The 18,578-nt window shown below is 39.8% G+C and overlaps 1 protein-coding gene across 9 annotated transcripts in view; it reads right to left on the bottom strand.

Moving 5' to 3' along the window:
* The window catches only part of LOC108424044 (muscleblind-like protein 1), a 172,115-nt gene that overhangs the window by 15,892 nt on the left and 137,645 nt on the right, over positions 1 to 18,578 (bottom strand). For 7 of the 9 annotated variants that reach the window (XM_037530909.1, XM_017691795.2, XM_017691801.2 and 4 more), the window contains 3 exons: positions 11,295 to 11,507; positions 3,277 to 3,516; positions 424 to 477 (listed from right to left, as the gene is read on the bottom strand). In XM_037530909.1, coding sequence (XP_037386806.1) covers positions 424 to 477; positions 3,277 to 3,516; positions 11,295 to 11,507 — 507 coding nt within the window. The remainder of the gene's footprint in view (positions 1 to 423; positions 478 to 3,276; positions 3,517 to 11,294; positions 11,508 to 18,578) is intronic. The other 2 variants (XM_017691800.2, XM_017691799.2) reach the window with 1 other exon arrangement.

Genomic DNA, 18,578 nt, shown 5'->3' on the forward strand with positions numbered 1-18,578 from the left:
CCCCCCTCCCCCACTATGTACCCACCCGTTCCCAGAGACATGCAAAACTAGAAACAGTAACGTTCATGCAGGATATGTAGACAGAACATTTAGATAAGTCTACAGTCATGCTATGTAGATATTTTAATAAATATAAATTACCCTTACTTGTTCACGCCCTGTGTCAGTAGAGGTGATGAACTGACTGTGACTAACAATAGTCAAATATTATTATTATTATTATACTTATGTATCCATTTTTGTATTTAGCAAAGTTAGTCTGGGCCTTGTATAACATAATACTGGCCTACTGAATGCAGCACAATCAATTAATCACCCCTTCTATAAAATCTTGCATATGAAAAATCAGGTATAATGTTTTAGTTCAACAAAGTTTCTACAGTAGAGCTACATGCCAAGCTAAAAGGTGAAAGGTCATAGTACCAGGTCAAAGGTTGCCTCGAGGGGTCGCTTCAGTGATTTGACAGCCGACTGAGTCTTAATTAGCAGGCAGCGAGCACATGATGGCAATGGGCCAATGGGGATCAAGCGCATTAACATAAACAGCAAGCAGAGGTGCATCATGGGGGCAGCAGTGCAGTTTGGGTAGGTGAGAAAAAAAAACAAAAACAAAAAAACAAATCATCGGAATGCAATATACAACAAATAACAAGACTAATGCATGCACAGTAATGACAATTAGTTACTGAGAGGACTACACTAAGTGTCATGTACAAAAGGGTCAGTTACTGCGATAGATAGAAGAACATTATTAACAGCCAGACAGGTTCTATCTACTTCTGCTTGCAGAAATTAAGGAGTAATAAAATCATAATCAGCCCCCTTTTCTTCTGTACAATCAGACACACAATGGCAGGTATTGGTAAAGTGCTCTGTCAAAAAGAAGAGGGCTATTCCATGGCAACTCATGTAGTGTCTATGTAAGGCCTGGTAGCTCACATGATAGGTTTCTCTGGATTTCCAAAAAATTAAGAAACAAATCTCTCTTTAATATAAGCAATTATGCAAAGTTTCAATACTGTGCTCCAAATAGTGTTTTAGTTATCAAAATTGTAAAATGTGCCCAATCAGGTTCTTATACATTCATTTGTACTAATAACATGCACAATACTATCAGGCATATCTGCTTTAAAAAAGAACTTAAATATTGACTTGCTATAAAATAATAATGATGGATAGATAATAGATATAATTATTATATTTTATTATAATAGATATAATAATAGATACAAATGTAAAACTAAACATACTTTGTTTAGATACAGTTTAAAAATAAACACAAAAAGACACCCAAAAAAAATAGAAAAAATATTTCTGTGCATAAATTGATTTGCCTTACCATTTTAAATAAACACTAAATTACAAGGATATGTTTCATATGTTACTTAAAAATGTTCACTGAATTTTGCTGCTTAATTCTAAAAGAGAACATAATAAGCACAATAAAAAAACATACAACAAATATATAAATATATATAAAAATTCATTTTAAATTTGATCTGAAATGTTCTACCACAGCAAGTTAATTTTATGTCATATATGAAAAAGTTAAAAGGCAAACTTTAAAAATTCATAACTTAAAAACGATTTAGAGTTCAGTTTTGATATTCTGCATAGTTTACATAGACGGTTGTGTTGTCTTTTTCATGGAACTCCAGGATGTGAAATGCCAGATGAGTTGGTATGAAATAATCAAGGACAAGATCTGTGGTGGCGGTTATTTAAACCCTTCTACATAACATTGACAGACTGGCAGATTTCATATGCTGTCATGTTACCAGTCATGCTACCATTACCAGCTTGCTGTGTACTCTAGTTAGCTGTCATTATGACATACAGTATATGGACACCACAAAAGTATGTGGACACCTGACCATCACACCCATGTGAGCTTGTTGGACATCCCATCCCAAAACCATGGGCATTAATATGGAGTTGCTGCCCGCTGCAGCTATAACAGCCTCCAATCTTCTGGGAAGACTTTTCACAAGACTTTGGAGTTTGTCTGTGGGAATTTGTAGGAAGACTGCTGGCACAATGCATTTGTGTAGGTAGCGTTTTCCTGGCATCCAACAAAACCTAGATTCAGCCAGATAGTGCAGCATAAATCATCACTCCAGAGGAGACATTACCACTGCTTCAGAGTCCAGTGGGGGCATGCTTTATACCACTCTAGCCGACACTTAGCACATGGCATAGTGATCTTAGGTTTGTGTGCAATTCTCAGCCTAGAAAACCCAATTCATGAAGCTCCTGACTCACAGTTCCTGTGCTGATGTTGCTTCCAGAGGCAGTTTGGAACTTGGTAGTGATATATGTACATTGGTATAGATATATGTACATTCAATGGTTCTTGTGACGTCAATTGACATATAGACTGTATGGACAGGGGAGTGAATGCTATATTATGAAACTTTAATAAAGTTTATATACTGTATCAATTTTTTTTATTTGAAAAAAGCTAAGAAAATTAGTTTTGTCTAGATATAGGCTAGATATAGTGATGCAACAGAGGACAGGCAACTCAACAGAACCACTCTGTAAGATTATGTGATCTACCAATTTGTGGCTGTTGTTTGTATATGCTTTCATTTTACAATAATGGCACTTACAGTTGTCTAAGGCAGATATAGCAGGGCAGAAATTGCACAAACAGGCTTGTGACAAAGGTGGCATCCTATAACAGCGCTACATTTAAAATCAGAGCTCTTCAGTACGACCCATTCTACTGCCAATGCTTGTCTATTGAGATTACATGGCTATATGCTTAATTTTATATACATTAAAGCAATGAATGTTATTGCAACACCTAATCTCAAGCTTTAGAATAAATGATTACCATTAGGTGTCCACATACTTTTGACATCTGTAATAACATGTTTACAGCATGGTTATGTCAGTGTTGTGTAATTGCGTTCAAATGAAGTGTTACCAAACCTGCCTTAAAAGTTTTGGCACAGAGAAGCTACTGCTACTGAATCCATTCTAAAGAATCCTTGAATGCACAGATCCAACAATTATAACACAGTTATAACGGCTGACATAGAGGGAAGAGGGTTAAGCAAACACACCAGTCAGCTTTTTTGGCATATTGGCACATAATGCATTACCTTCACCATAGCTTATGAGAAATTGGCAGTTGCTGTGGTTACAGTTTCGGTATGGAACAAGGGGAGGGGCTAAGAAAGGAGGAGCAGGAAGAGCCTGAGATGTGCTAAGGAGCGGGCAGATAGGTGGGAGGGGCCTTGTGTACAAGTGGCGTAGGGGCAGACCTACCATGGCGGCGGCTGCCGCCGCTTGGTTGACCTGGTGCTGGGCGGCTTTGATCTTGGCCTGCAGGTGTGCTGGCGGGTGGAAGTACTTGCACTTCTCGCGGGAGCACCGGCCCTTGATGTAGTCCATGCACACGGTCACTGTGTTGTCGTTGGTGTCGATCATGGTGCTGTCAGCTGGGTGGGCGAAGCGGCAGTCATTTTCACCTCGCGTACAGTTCCCTCTCTGGTACTCCCGACACACCTGAGAGGTGAGAGAGAGAGAAAGAAAGAGAGAAAGAGAGACAGAGATAGACAGAGAGAGAGAGTGAGAGAGAGAGAGAGAAAGAGAGAGAGAGAGAGAGAGAGAGACAGAGAGAGACAGAGAGAGAGAGAAATCCATTAAAATACAGTACTTCTGTTTAAAGAGCCTATATCATGGGAATTTCCTTTGACTTAATTCATTTATAAACATTGTTAAGGGTTCAAAGTCCCTCACACAAGATAAGCTGCAAAAATGGTCAGCTTTGAATTTGTCATGATTGGGATATCACAACCATCATCACATGTAAATGGCCACACATTGGCCACACTTAGCTTGCTTTGCCTGTTTATTACTCCTGAAGTAATGTGGAGTGTTGTTACTGCAGATGGCCTGTATTGGAGCTATTGGAGTGGAGGTTGTGTAGAATATTAAAGGGTTCATATCCTACTTTTTCCACTATCTGTCCAGTTATGATGTCCATTTATGATGTATGTGTTTTATTGTACCAAAAACAGTCACAATTCCTTTTTACATGACCATTTCTGACCTCTCAAACAGGCTATTTTTGTTACCTCGCTTTTAAAACTAATATATAAATAATCTGTTCTGATTCACTGCTCTGTGTTCGCATTCAAAACACAGTCCAGGCTGAAACACTCATTATAACTTTAATGTGAATGGGCGAAAGTGAACTATATATAAATCCATATTTCACTGGTTCTTATCACATCACAAATAGAGTTCAATATATGCAGGATAGTTTCACATGTAGACTGTATGGACAGGGGAGTGAATGCTATATCAAACTTTTTTTATTTGAAAAAAGCTAAGAAAATTAGTGCGGTCTTGATATAGGCTCTTTAACTGTATTACTAAACATTGTGCTGTTCATGGCTGTCAGTAAGCAAGCATGTCATTACAGCCTTCAAGATTCAGGAATAAAACAGGAGTAGCAGAAGTTTATTTCTTCTAACACCCCTGAGGATTTCAGGCAGGACTACTTTGTGAACAAGGTAAAACACGGCACAGTCAGTCAGAACAGAGGTAACAGATCCTTTATAACGTTTTTTTTAAAGAAATCCTACAAGGTTCAGTCTTAGAAGTTGGTTTAATTTTCTGCGTCTTATGATCCAAAGAATCTCCTACACATTCAATGATGTTGATGTGTGGACTCTGGGGTAGACAGTCCATTGTTCTGAGAACACAAGCAGCTTCTGTTTTTTATTTCAAGCCCCTACTGTTTTTGTCTTTGGTGGTCTACCAGGTGTTTTGGGTGGTTTCTTATGCAAGTGGTCTGGTATCTAGTCTCCTCATAAACATCTCTTGAAAAATAAATAACTTATACTTATTGGCTATTTTGACTGGAAATCAAAATAAAAAAGGGTGGTGTCTGACTTTTGCACAGCACTGTATATAATTAATAATGATTTATAGCAAACTTTTGGATTAATTCCTGAACAGAAGGCCTATAGGAGGGATGGACAAACTTAGGCCTAGAGTTTAGAACAGGGGTGCACAACTCCTGTCTTGAAATGCCAGCGTCTGGCACACTTTGTGCTGTCTGTTAGACTATTAATCTGTTAATTGCCAGGTTTAGTGGGAGTAGGACAGTTACCAAACTGTGCTGGACACTGGCCCTCCAGGACCAGAGCTGTTTGCAAGGTTAAAACACAAACAAGTATCTACTCATTTCACCCCTGCGGCCAGTAGGGGGTGGTCACTGCCTGTGCAGCCTGATAGCATTATATACAGGCAAGCTCCACTCCTATGAGCAGCGAGTTTACCTGCGAGACATTATCCAGACAAATCCTCATAAATCACGAACACAATGCGTGGAGGCCGTGCCGCAGCCTTGGCCCCACTGCATTTGGTGCAGCATCACAGAGACTCTCCAGACACACTGGGTGAATCATACAGGTGGGGGCACAGGGACTGGATAGGGGGAGTTTTCTGCTGGGCCTCAGTTGGACCGACTCATTCAGAAGAAGTCGCTCCCACCTGGTCAGGCCACAGGCCAAAGGCCAACAATACAGTGACCTGACCCTGCCCCTGTCGCCATGGTCGCCACCTCTCTCACCATTCATGCGCAAGAGTGACGGGCAAGTGAGTGCTAATGAAATCCACTGGGCACTGGCTGCTTTTTAAAGAGACGGAGGCAGGCTTGTTGTCAGGCAGACACTGCGAAAGGTGGGGAGCGAGATATGGCGAGAGATGGAGAGAGAGACCAGAGATAGAGAGGGAAAGCACACAGAGCCGGATAAAAACAATGAAGAGGGTCAGGAGGTTTTTGAGAGCATTCAGAGAGAGAGAGAGAGAGAGATAGATAGATAGATAGAGAGAGAGAAAGAGAGAGAGAGAGAGAGAGAGAGAAACCTGCCACAGATGGGGGGGATGGAGAAAGACAGGAAATGGAGTGCAGAAGAGAGTGATACAATACATCTGTCTCTATGGAGATGCGACTGGCGTTCCAGATGGAGGCTCCTTCCCATTCGGGCTCTATTCACGTTTAGCACCGTTGGCACACGCAAGCTTTGTTTTTGGCACAAAAGCTCAAGGAGAGTGATAGACGAGACAGGGAGGACAAGCAACGTTCTTTTTCAGTCTCCCTCACTCTTTTTGCTCTCTCTCTCTTTCTCTCTGACGTTTTCTTTCTTTTTCTGCTTCTCTTTTGTCTCATACACTGAGGTTTTCTCCTTCCTTCTTCTCCTTTCTTTCTTTCTTTCTTTCTTTTTTCCCTGCTATTCTTTCTTTCTTTCTTTCTTTCTTTCTTTCTTTCTTTCTTTCTTTCTTTCTTTCTTTCATGTGTCCCTCTTCTTTCCCCCTCTGTTTCTTTTCTTTCTCCTGTTTTTCTTTCCTTCTTTCTTTCTTTTTTCTCACTTTCTTTCTTTTTTGTCCTTTGATTTCTTTCATCTCTCTATTTCTCTTTCTTTAATTTTTTTCTGTTGCCAACTTTGAGGCTTTTTCTATCTCCCTCTTTCTGTCTTTATTCCTCTCTTTCATCTCTCTCGCTTTTCTCTTTTTCTCTCTTTTCTTTTCTCCTTGTTCTTTCTTTCTTTCTCCCTCTCCTTCTCTTTGCTCTCTCTTTTTATTTTTGTTTCACTCTCTCTCTCCCCCTTTTTCTGTCTATATCTCCTTCTCTCTCTTCCCCTCTCTTCCCTCTCCCCTACCCCTCCTCTCACTCTGTCCTCTTCTTCTTCGCTTTTTTTTCCTCTCTCTCTCTCTCTCTCTCTCTCTCTCTCTCTCTCTCTCTCTCTCTCTCTCTCTCTCTCTCTCTTCTCTAATACATTCATAACCACCTGTTGCTCTCGTTGGTGTCTGTGTTTGGGGCCTCGACTACAGACAACTTGCTTCAGCTGCACTGTGTTGTCCTGAACTGCTGTGGGTTTGCATGCACTGAATCAAACCTACTGATCTTCTGATGGTTCTGATAAGCAGAGTCACGCAATACTGTTGAAATATTAGACTGACAATTCTAAAATCCTGTCTCTTATAAGAGTTTATTTCATTATTTCCCCTCAGAGACAGGGAGATAAACTCTATCCAGCGAACTATATCGACTTGCTGTTTGGAGAATAGCAGATAATTAAAAGCCATTCAAAGGCGCAGTACATGTGTGCCTGTGTTTGAGTGACACTCAAGCAACTAAAATAGGACTGTTCTATTTCTATTGGGTATTTTTAGCGAACCCATATCTTGGTGAATTAGGCTAGAATTATATTTTGCCCAAGACAGTTTAATATAGTTGACTGTAGCGCAGTCAGACGCATGTAAATGGGGCTCTGTAGTCCCAACAGTCCCATTTGAATGATATTACTTTGCAAATGATATATACGGGAACACTTCAGCATCATGATTACGAAGGCCGGGGAGCAGTGTTCATAAGCTGAATGTTCTGTTTATGGTGTAGCATTAGCAAGTGGGTTTGCAGCAATCATTTAACCTTATCATAGAGTCATTCCATGAGGTCCCTGGTCTGGAAAGCTTAACCCTTAGTAGTGAAGAGTTATTACTTTTGTTTTGCTGTTATTTTACAGTACATGTACTGTATATTTCAACAAATGAAAAATGTTTGGATTACAATCCAATGAAATCCAAAAAAACTGCATTGAAATGTTTCCAATTTGTTCCATCAACAACTGAATTTTATTTCGGAATTTACAAAGTCTGTGTTCGCTAACTTTAGTCTATTTAATTGAAAGTGTTTGGCAAAATTAAATTCACACAACAATTATGTTTTTGAGGGTGACATCTAAAGATTATGAGCTCCAATTCTTGGACTTTTATTAACAAACATCTCTCATTGGTTAAAACTGGTTAGTCCACAGATCCTTTTCTCCTTGTTCAGTGCTCTCTACAGCAGGTTGCCAGATCCAGCAAAGATCAGCCCAAAGTTTGCTCAACTGCTGAAGATTTCAAACTAGCATCAAAACACGAACCTGGCAACCCTGACAGCAGAAAGTATACTGGTATTATACTGAAAGTAAAGCTGGTTATTCAAGGGTTCTTAGTAAAGGAAATGGTTCCGCTTATAACCATGAGTTCTATATAAACCCTTTTCATGATTAAATGGTTCTTTATGTGGTGAAATGATGGACAATGTGTTCTACATTCTTCTTTTTTTGAAAACGGTTCTATGTTGTACCAAAAAGTCTTTCTATTACATACCAACTTGATGTCACAACAATAGTAGAACCCTTGTTAGTGCTATACAGAACCCTTTACAACACATTCTATATCAATCTGAAGAACCATTTCACCATGTAAGCATGAACTCGTTCTACACTCTTAATTACAATGGTTCTTCAAGTGTTCTTTAGTAAAGAAAATGGTTCTAGAACAATGAACACATATAGAACGCTTTGTGTGATTAAAGGCTTCTTTGCGTCATTAAAAGGTTCTTCGGCTTGATGGAGGAAAGGACTCTATAGAGCACCCAGAAGGATTCTTCTGTTGTAACAAGCTTGACATCATAACTATAGAAGAACCTTTTTGGGCTCTGCATATGATTCTTTAAGTGCTCATGGTTCCACTAAAGAACCATTAAAGAACCACCTGTTTTTTTACTAGTGCACATACAACTCATGGGTCTAAAAAGAACCATTTCCTTTACTAAAGAACCCTTCAAGAACCATCTTTTTGGTGTGTACGCGAGTGTGCTGTGCCTGATCATAATGGCTTGTTTGGCATGAAGGACTCCAATAATGTGGAAATCTCACATATAGATGGAACTGAAATATCAATATTAGTCATCGTATTAATCCAAAGGGGGTGGAAAGGGGTGGTCATTTTACAAGGGCAATGATTTTTGCCATTTTTTTAGCCAGGGCATGGAACCTCCCCACCTCAAACTGAGTCCTGAGTAGAGTAGAACGACCTAAAAGTGTTGCATTACAAATTTAATTGCATTGTGACTTACATATTATATTACATCTGCTGTGGATTATCATTCTGTATCTACAGGGCCGAGTCTGCACTTTACCCCTTTGTTTTTATGTCAAAAAAGGACAAAAACCCTTGTAATGAAAATAACTTTGCCTCACATTCAACTCTTAATGAAATGTCATAGACTGAAAGTTTAGAATCCAAACTTTTGACAGACTCTCTTTCTATGAACTGAAACAAATAATATTAAATGAAGCCATGCTTTTATTAGTGCTAGCGCTAACTGCCCCTTCTAAGGGTGACGACGCCTGTCTGGTCTCTACTTTCTCACTTCCAACATGAGTGATCACGTCTAACCCACTTCCTGTTGCTCTGAACTCGATCTTTTTCCTCCGAGTCTTGGCCCCACTTTTAGGCTCCTCCCATCGCTGGCTGCTTCTATTGCTGGCCATTGGAGACCTCGACTGTTCAGCGCTAATTAGCAAGCAGCTCTACGCATCTCCACCCACTTCCCGGCGGTTTCCTCTGCTGTTTTGCCGCCAGCCAACCCCCTCTCCCCTCATGCATAATGCAGGAGATTGACTTGCTGTCCAATTAATAATTATTGGCAAACAGAGCGGGGGGCGGAATTAGCAGAGCGTTTCAGATTTATCTCCATGATGACTGTTGAGCAAAAAAAAAAAAAAAAGAGTATTCAAAGAATAATGAGTTGTTTTGCCAGTGTTTCAGTAGCGTGTGCCATTGTGCTATGATCCAAAGTGAGGATCCACACATCATCCCTCCTCTCTTTGCTCAAGAAGTGCTTAATGAAGAATTTATGCTAATAGTGTATGCACGCCCCAACCAATGGATGTCTATTTAATACATAATTAAACTGAACAAACTGAAATTGTTTGAACAATGCTTAGGAGGCCTTTGATTCAGCCTGTGTTACAGCACATGTTCAAATGGGTGGGATGCCGTGAGTAACAGGTGGTCGAGAGGAAATCGCTGCAAGATGCTTGGAAGAACACTTCAGATGTCCGTAAAGCGACACGAACAGCAAGCATGATGAGACTAATTGCATACCTCCAATTACAGCTGCTAATAAACAACCACAGCGTTCGAGTCACGGAACTATGAGTCATAGAAATGATCTGACTTTGCCTGCTGGCCCTTATTTCCATTCTGATAATTGCTGCAGTTTTAATTGATATTTTGAAAAACCGGCTTTTATCTAATCAAGAAATTGAATTAAATCACTGCAGAAATGGGAAATGAGTTTTTTTTAACAGTTCCCAGTACCAACTATGATTCTGAAGCCCATGATGTTGCTTATCTGTTTTAGCCATAGGGGTGATTCAAGTTCAAACTGCAGTTTAAAACTTTTGTACACTGACGTGAAAATGTATGTGACTGCTAGAGCAGCAGCAAAATGACAGGAACGCTATTGTCAGTTAAATTCTCAAGTGATGTGTTCTTAAGAGACTGCACCGCACTGTACTTCCCAGCATCCCCAGTGTTGGGGGCAACTTTTTACAGTGTAAAATGTTAGAGCGCTCAGATTGCTTTTTTATGATAACTAGTGATGTAATTTATGATCTTTTATTTATGCAATTGGTTACATTCAACTTATGTAGCTCGGAAATGAGTCAGAACTCATTTTGACCTCCATATGTTTGTACCACATACATGGATGCCTCCAACTATAAATGATAACATTTATGAAGTGTTTATCTTCTCAAAACAGCAAACCTTATGGTCAGCATTACAGATTTAACCAACTGCTGTGTCTGGATGTTGCTTGATCTAAAGCAAATCTCATTTAAAATTAGAAGAAGTGCTACTCTAACCCCTTAAAATCCAAGGGCTATTACATACTAATGCTAACCATACACTAGAATACTTTGAAAAGGCTTTTGAAAGACTGATGTTTGACACCCTTTCACATCTAAAGACAGTGTCACGATTTGTCAGACAAGACGAGAACGAGAGTTAAGACTGCCACCTTGACCACCTTACACTAAACGATCGAGATGACGCCAGCGCAACGTGACTCTAACAAAACTCTCATGATTTTATTCTGACATTGGATATTTATCTGCGGCAGAGACTTTGCTTGAAAATTGTTTGGTGTAAGGCTGGCATAAGGGACTTAAGTGCAAACTGGCTGAGCTATTCTTTGGTTATAGACGTGTGCAATAAAACTCGGGGGGCTCTAGTGGGCCCTGGCCAAGTAATGGACTAATACTGCTGTCATAATTAAGCTGACCTCATGCTGAATTTTAAGATGAAAACACAGCCTTTTTGAAAAAGAATTCCCAATTTTTTCAACTGCAGCTAATGCAATGTCATAAACCAGCTAAACATGCTTGGAGGAGAACAATAAGCAATTCTGTTTCTGCATCTGAACGTACCTCCAGTCGGTCTGTCCTCATCAGCTTCTGGGCTGCGGCAGCAGCTGCAGCGGGCACAGGGGCGTTGGGACTGCTGGTCACTAGTACAGGGGCGCTGGGGAGGATCTCAGTGGGCACCAGGCCTGGAGACACGGGGCCCAGATACGGGTTAAATGCTGCTGCGGCTGCTGCTGTGGCATTGGTAGCCAGGCTAGGTGTGACGGAGAACATGGGCTGCAAATGTACAAAAGAGTCTGAGGTTAGAGGTCGAACAAGACTGACTGCTGTCACTCACTGGCCACTAATGGAAATGCCTACTTCATCAAAGCTCAGTTTTTGACCACAGAGCTACTGGATACTTTTGGTGGTGGACTATTCTCAGCCATATACCATCTGATCAGTGGTCTTAATGATGAATGGGGTTGAGGCTAGATGACAAAAGGTGGGCTACAGTCTCTACATTTATATAGTGGACCTGTATGGTAGGTGGACTGTAGGGATCGAATGGCTGGCGTTTCCAATAAAGAGGCCAGTGATTGTTACACATTGAGTTACTCCAAACACAGGTAAACATCTTCAGTGTATTTGAGCATTTACTCACATTCCTTAATATCAGCTGCCTTGCCGATGTACAAATAGATCTAGAAATGTGTGCCTAGCTTGTTTTGCTGTCTATTGTACAAATAAGCTATGACTGCCTAGTGCAGCTCAGTGCGTGGGAGCAGAGTTTGGGTGATAGAGTGCAAAAAAGGCTATGCTGGGTGAACACTGGGTTAGGGAATGCAGTATACTGGAGCGCAGGGTAATGTCGTGTTGCTGTAGGCACATAGAGACAGGCTGCACTTTGACCTGCTGCACCATGGCTCCAAGCAACAGTTTCTAATATAAAATCCTAATATAAAACATGACTGCTTTTTTAATATGGATGCCTTTATAAAGAAGTGGTACCTCCAGCACTTGAATGTCATTTGATAAGGATGACATGAAGCACTATATCTTCGCCTCATGTGCTTTAGAGGTCCGCATATCTAATAAACTTAATTAGCTTCTTACGTCAAAGGGACCATAAACCCGATTCAATGTAATGCTGTGAGTGCATTGTTCGCCAGAGAACATACTCTGTATGTTCAGTTAAGTTCAACTAAATGCAGTTCAGTTCAATGCTATTCCATTCAATGTTCAAAGCATTGTTCAAAAGCTGTTTAACACAGATGTGGATCCAGATCCCTAACGAACCAGCGAAGAGCAACCAACCTTTTGGGTACCTGAGCAGTGTCTTAGCCACATAAACAGTGCTGGGAAATAGTCTATTTTGGTCTATTTTGGCATATCTGCCAATCCGAATGGGTTCAGATCTTCATACGAATTGTAATATAAGACAAGAAGAACATGAGGAGACACAAAACAGCATTTTTCAACAACTGTTTTCATTCTTAAGGACAAACAAAAAGCTTTCAAGAAGTCAAAGGGTGGAAATTCTTTTCCACAGCATAATAGGTCAAGTAATGTCTTCACACTGGGACAGAGTTAATTCTCAGATGTCTTAGAACAAGTGCAACCAAAAAGTTTAATGGCACCACTTTGCTGTAGTTCATTGTGATTAATTGCATTTGTCTTCTTGGTTTAAATGTGACTCTAAAGAGAGATTAAGGCTTCGTTCACACAGCAGGTAAAAATGGCCCAAATGTCATTTTCTCACCAAATCCGATTTTTATTATTTGGCTCTTCACAATATCTTTTAAATATGGTCTATACATGACATTCATCTGAACAGATCAGTTGAACTAGTTGCTAGTTAATTTGCCTGGTCATTGATTTGCCCAAAGTTCCCCTGAGGGCACTGTCCTGCATAGTCTCCCAAAACCAGTGCTAACACTACTGATATCACTGATATTGCCAGCATCAGTGCTGTGTTTTGCTTGCAAGTGATACTTCAGACTTGGCGTACTTTGGTCATAAACTGATTTAGAGCATTACAGTAGCTACAAATGTGGATCCATCAAGAGATCCATCAATGGAACTTTCCATTTAAAAGCTGTATTTGAATTAGAGGGCTGGGGAACAGCACACAAGTAGGTGGGCTGCAGGGTGGACCTGCTGAAAGTTTGAAGGGTCAAACTAGGAAGATTAAAAAAGCTAGTAATGTCATTGATACATTGTTGTTGTCAATAATGGGTTAACTTTGACATCACTAATTAGAACCACCAAGAAATGAAGCACAGAACATTGCACATTATTTAGACTCAGCAACTGCAGGCTACTCTATATATACCTTCAGGGTTCTTTAGTAAAGGAAATGGTTCTACATAGGACCATGAACACTCAGAGAGCCCTTTACATAATTAAAGGGTTCTTTGCATCATGAAAGAGTTCTTCAGTTTAATGAAGAATGTGTTTTACATGTTTTATATAGAACCTTCTTTAAGCAGGGTTCTAAATAGCACCAAAAAGGTTCTTCTACTGTTACAATCTTGACATCATAACAGTAGAGGAACGCTTTTTTTTGTGCTATTTAGAACCATCTACAGCACATTCTCCATCAATCTGAAGAAGCATTCAACAATGCAAAGAACCTGTTAATCATGCAAACAGTTCTTTGGGTGTTCATGGTTCTATATCAAACTGTTTTCTTTACCTAAAAAAAACCCTTGATGAACCATAATTTTTAAGAGAGACTGTGAAGAGAAAGGTTCTAATTAGAACCATAAGTTCTACAAAGAACTGTTTCATGCTTAATGGTCAATCGCATGGTGAAATGGTTCTTTAAATTAATGGATTCTTTTTGAAATGCGTGCAATTTAGCACCAAAACAGTTCTTCTACTATTACGATGTCAAACAATAGAAGGACCCTTTTTGGTGCTATACAGAACCCTTTTCAGAAAGGTTCTATAAAAAAAAATCTAAAGCACATTCTTTAATCTGAGGATCTGAGGAATCCTTGAGTGTCTATGGTTCTATGTAGAACCATGTTCTTTACTAAGGAACCCTTGGCAAACCATTTTTTAAGTGTGCAGATGTTATAATTCAGTGATGTAAGCTCCTGTTTGTAAGCTGCGATGTTAGGCAGTGCTATCCTACAAAGATCTGAACCCTAGATAGTAAAGTACATAGCATTTATTGTACATGGTGCTCAAACTGAGACAGAGCAACTCTCACGGGGAACCCCTCCTCCTCTGAGCTGCAAGCTGTAGTGAAATTACAATGCAAATAATACGAGGTGATGAGTGAGATTAACAGAGGCACTTGAATCAAGGAGAGAAAAATTGGTGAGATGTTGCTGATAACATAATAACATGATTTCACACAGATGCAAATTATCCAAAAGTATGACGCTTGGCAAATGTCTAATCAGCCTGGGAATTGCAAGGTGCAGTATAGTGAATGTGTTACAAAACAGAAGCCTTAATAAGGCACATGGAGGAGACATCACGAGTCAAAGCTATCTTGATACACAACCACGGCAGCTCTTTCACAATTCGCAGTTTGATCAATTATGCTAAGAGTTCCTGCTTTAACATTTCTCCTTTAGTAACATGTTGTCATGGTGCTTTGATAGGCACAGATACACACACAATCTAAGAGTTTTCCCAGAAATAATAAAACCTGATTTTTCTATACGCTGCTTGTCAGCACTGCACTTCAGTATCTCTCATTGGCCGATATAAGTGTAGACTTTGTCTTGTCAATATGAGGCATCTATTACCTGGATATAATGCACTGTGATATTAGGCAAGCAAATGGTTCTTTTAGTGTTCATAGAATATAGAAACACATAGAACCAAGTTCTTTGCTGAAGAACCCTGTTTTTTAAGAGCATAGCTAACTTTAGCTAGCTAAAATTGCAAAAGTGTTCTTTGCAATGGAAAAGTGTTCTTCAGATTGATGGGGGAATGTTGTATATGGTTCTATATAGAACCTTTTTGAAAAGGGTATATGGCACCAAAAGAGCTCGTCTACTGTTATGATTAAGTTATTAAGTGATACTTTTTTGATCCCACAACCGGGGGAAATTCCACCTCCGCATTTAACCCATCCATGAAGTGAAACACCACATACACACTAGTGAACACATACACTAGGGGGCAGTGAGCACACTTGCCCGGAGCGGTGGGCAGCCCTATCCACGGTGCCCGGGGAGCAGTTGGGGGTTAGGTGTCTTGCTCAAGGACACCTCAGTCATGGACTGTCGGCCCTGAGGATCGAACCGGCAACCTTCCGGTCACAGGGCCAGATCCCTAACCTGCAGCACACGACTGCCAACAATGTCAAGCTAGATGTCAACAGTCTGTAACTGTAGCCTATACTATACACCTCCAGATGGATCTATACAACCAGAAATACATATACTATATATATATATACTTATATATACTTAAGTAACAAACACCAAAAAGCTGCATTTATTTTGTCCTCTGATTTCATCCAATTGAACTGATTTATTTTAGTAGATCAAGCTGTTGGTGATCTTGTCTTTTATAAGATACTTGCAGATTCTTTTGTTTCTGCTCATCCAACATTTCTTCTGAAATCAATTGTAGTAATAGAAAGTTTGTCCACCCTTTTGCTGCAGTAACAGCCTCTACTCTTCTACATCCTGATGTTGGATGACTAGTTATGGATCCTAAATCATCTCAAAGGTATTGTTGGATAGAGCTACACCACTCTAGACCTATATATATATATATATATATATATATATATATATATACACCTATATATATATATATATATATATATATATATATATATATATATATATATATATATATATATATATGGGTCTATCCAACAATACCTGATACCATGATTTAGGATCCATAACTGACCAGTTATGGATCCTAAATCATGGTATCAGGTATTGTTGGATAGACCCACATATATATATATATATATATATATATATATATATATATATATATATATATATATGTGTGTGTGTGAGTGTGTGTGTGTGTGTGTGTGTGTGTGTGTGTGTGTGTGTGTGTGAGACGCTCTGTCTCCTCTATGTTTGGTTGAGCTTCATCTATATCTGCATCTTGTATTTTAAGATCGCAAAGTTTAGTCCAAGATTTAAATTAACTTCTATGGGTAGTTGACCATTTAGTGTAGTAACTCTTAAATTTTGGACTAATCTCCCCAGTCCATTCAGGATATATATCTGCATGTATGCATACATTATATAAATCTATATATACACTTTAACATTATGACCACCTCCTTGTTTCCACACTCACTGTCCATTTTATCACCTCCACTTACTGTATAGCTGCACTTTGTAGTTCTACAGTTACAGACTCTAGTCCATCTGTTTCTCTGATACTTTGTTAGCCCCCTTTTACCCTGTTCTTCAGTCATCAGGACCCCCATGGACCATCACACAGCAGGTACTATATGGGTGGTGGGTCATTGTCAGCACTGCAGTAACACTGGCTTGGTGGTGGTGTGTTAGTGTGTGTTGTGCAGGTAGGAGTGGATCAGACACAGCAGTGCTACTGGAGTTTTTTAAACACTGTGTCCACTCACCGTCCACTCTGTTAGACACTCCTACCTTGTCAGTCCCCCTTGTAGATGTAAAGTCAGAGACGATAGCTCATCTGCTGCACAGTTTGTGTTAGTCATCCTCTAGTCCTTCATCAGTGGTCACAGAATGCTCTTGGCCAGATATTTTTGGTTGGTGGACTATTCTCAGTCCAGCAGTAACATTGAGGTGTTTCAAAACTCCAGCAGCACTGCATGGGAGTCCTGACTGCTGAAGAATAGGGTATAAGGGGGCTAACAAGGTTTGCAGTGAAACAGATGGACACATAAATGCACTTTGTAGTTCTACAATATATATATGTGCATATTATTTGGTAATGCACTCTGATATCATTGGGCCTCATTCACCAGTATCTTCCTAAGTATGTTGTTAAATGTGAATTGTTCACGCTTTTGAATGTGTATACATTCTGTTCTTACCCAAGAACAAACCCCAAATAGGTAAAGAATCACAGAATCTTTGTGAAACCTGCATAAGTGTTTTTTTTTAACATCAGTTGTTGAATGAGGCACATTGCTTAGATATGACCATAGAACAAGTGCATATCTCCTTTCAAAGGATGTAGAAGAGCTGCACTGGAAGTGCAAGGCTGTCACCAGCTTCTGTAAATGGGCTCTGTAATCCAGGGCATCTTCTCTGAGATCAGGATTTAGAGAGGCCTAATTAGATCACCTTCAGCTGATCACCGTGCATGAAATGAATTTCAGCTTTGCCACATCAAAGACAGGTGTGAGACCACAGAGAAGAAGAGGGATAGTGGTATAGGGCTGGAAGAAAAGAGGAGGTGAGACGAGTTATCCCTTTCTTTTCATCCCTCCAGGCCTTTGTGTTTGTCCTCTTCTTCTCTTCAATGCTGCTATCTTCTTGCGTCTGTCTCGCTCCTTCCCTCTTCACTCTCTGCTTGTGGTGTAAACTGAAGAAAAGGCTCCTCCAGCTCTGTTGCTGGGAGATCCGTAGCTTTATTTCCCAGCATCCTCGCCCCCAGCCTTTTATTGTTTCCTCTCAAGATGTCCAGTTGGGCCACATGTGCCCATGTCTAATGGCCCTGATAAGAACTGACAAGGCCTGACCACAATTTCTCTTAGGACTATTTACCTCTATACCTCTATACCTCTGTATAGTGTGGATGGATAAAGGGAAAGTAGGGCGGATGGATAAAGGGAAAGTAGGACAGTAGGATGGACATCATTTATGCCTAGTATACACACATACAAGAAGTGAAGCGATGCTGTAGAACTGGGGTATTTAATTAAAATTCAGTAAAGTCCAGTTAGAGAAAATGTTCTCAAGCAAAGGTCTGGAAGATTATAATGTATCATTGCATTATGATTCAGTGGCATATACTGTTTACTGAAATAGCCTAGTAGTTATATCAACATCTTATGTAGTCAACAACTGAATGTCAAATCAAATAAAGTACAGTTGAGTGATATTTCAACAACTTTTATTGTCAGTTTTCTTTTTTTCGAGCACTCTATGTGAAATAACTTCCCTCTGGCTCACTTTCTTCTCCGATTGCTCTTTTTCACCTCGTCCCTCTCCTATGTGTGCATCACTCACTCAAGTCTCAGTGCTCATTGTAATGCACAGATCTGATTGGCTGAGGACATTACAATGCATGTGATTGGTCTGTGAGTTTGCCGGGCCACTAAAGCTACAGTAAAGGCTAGAAAAATTATGCCCAGTTTAAAATACTGGCCTATTAAAATTAAAAACTTGGGCTGCGTTCCACCTATTATAACTCTGCTGTAGAAGAACAACAAAC

This window comes from Pygocentrus nattereri, chromosome 19 (genome assembly GCF_015220715.1).
Source record: "Pygocentrus nattereri isolate fPygNat1 chromosome 19, fPygNat1.pri, whole genome shotgun sequence".
NCBI classification, from domain to species: Eukaryota; Metazoa; Chordata; class Actinopteri; order Characiformes; family Serrasalmidae; genus Pygocentrus; species Pygocentrus nattereri.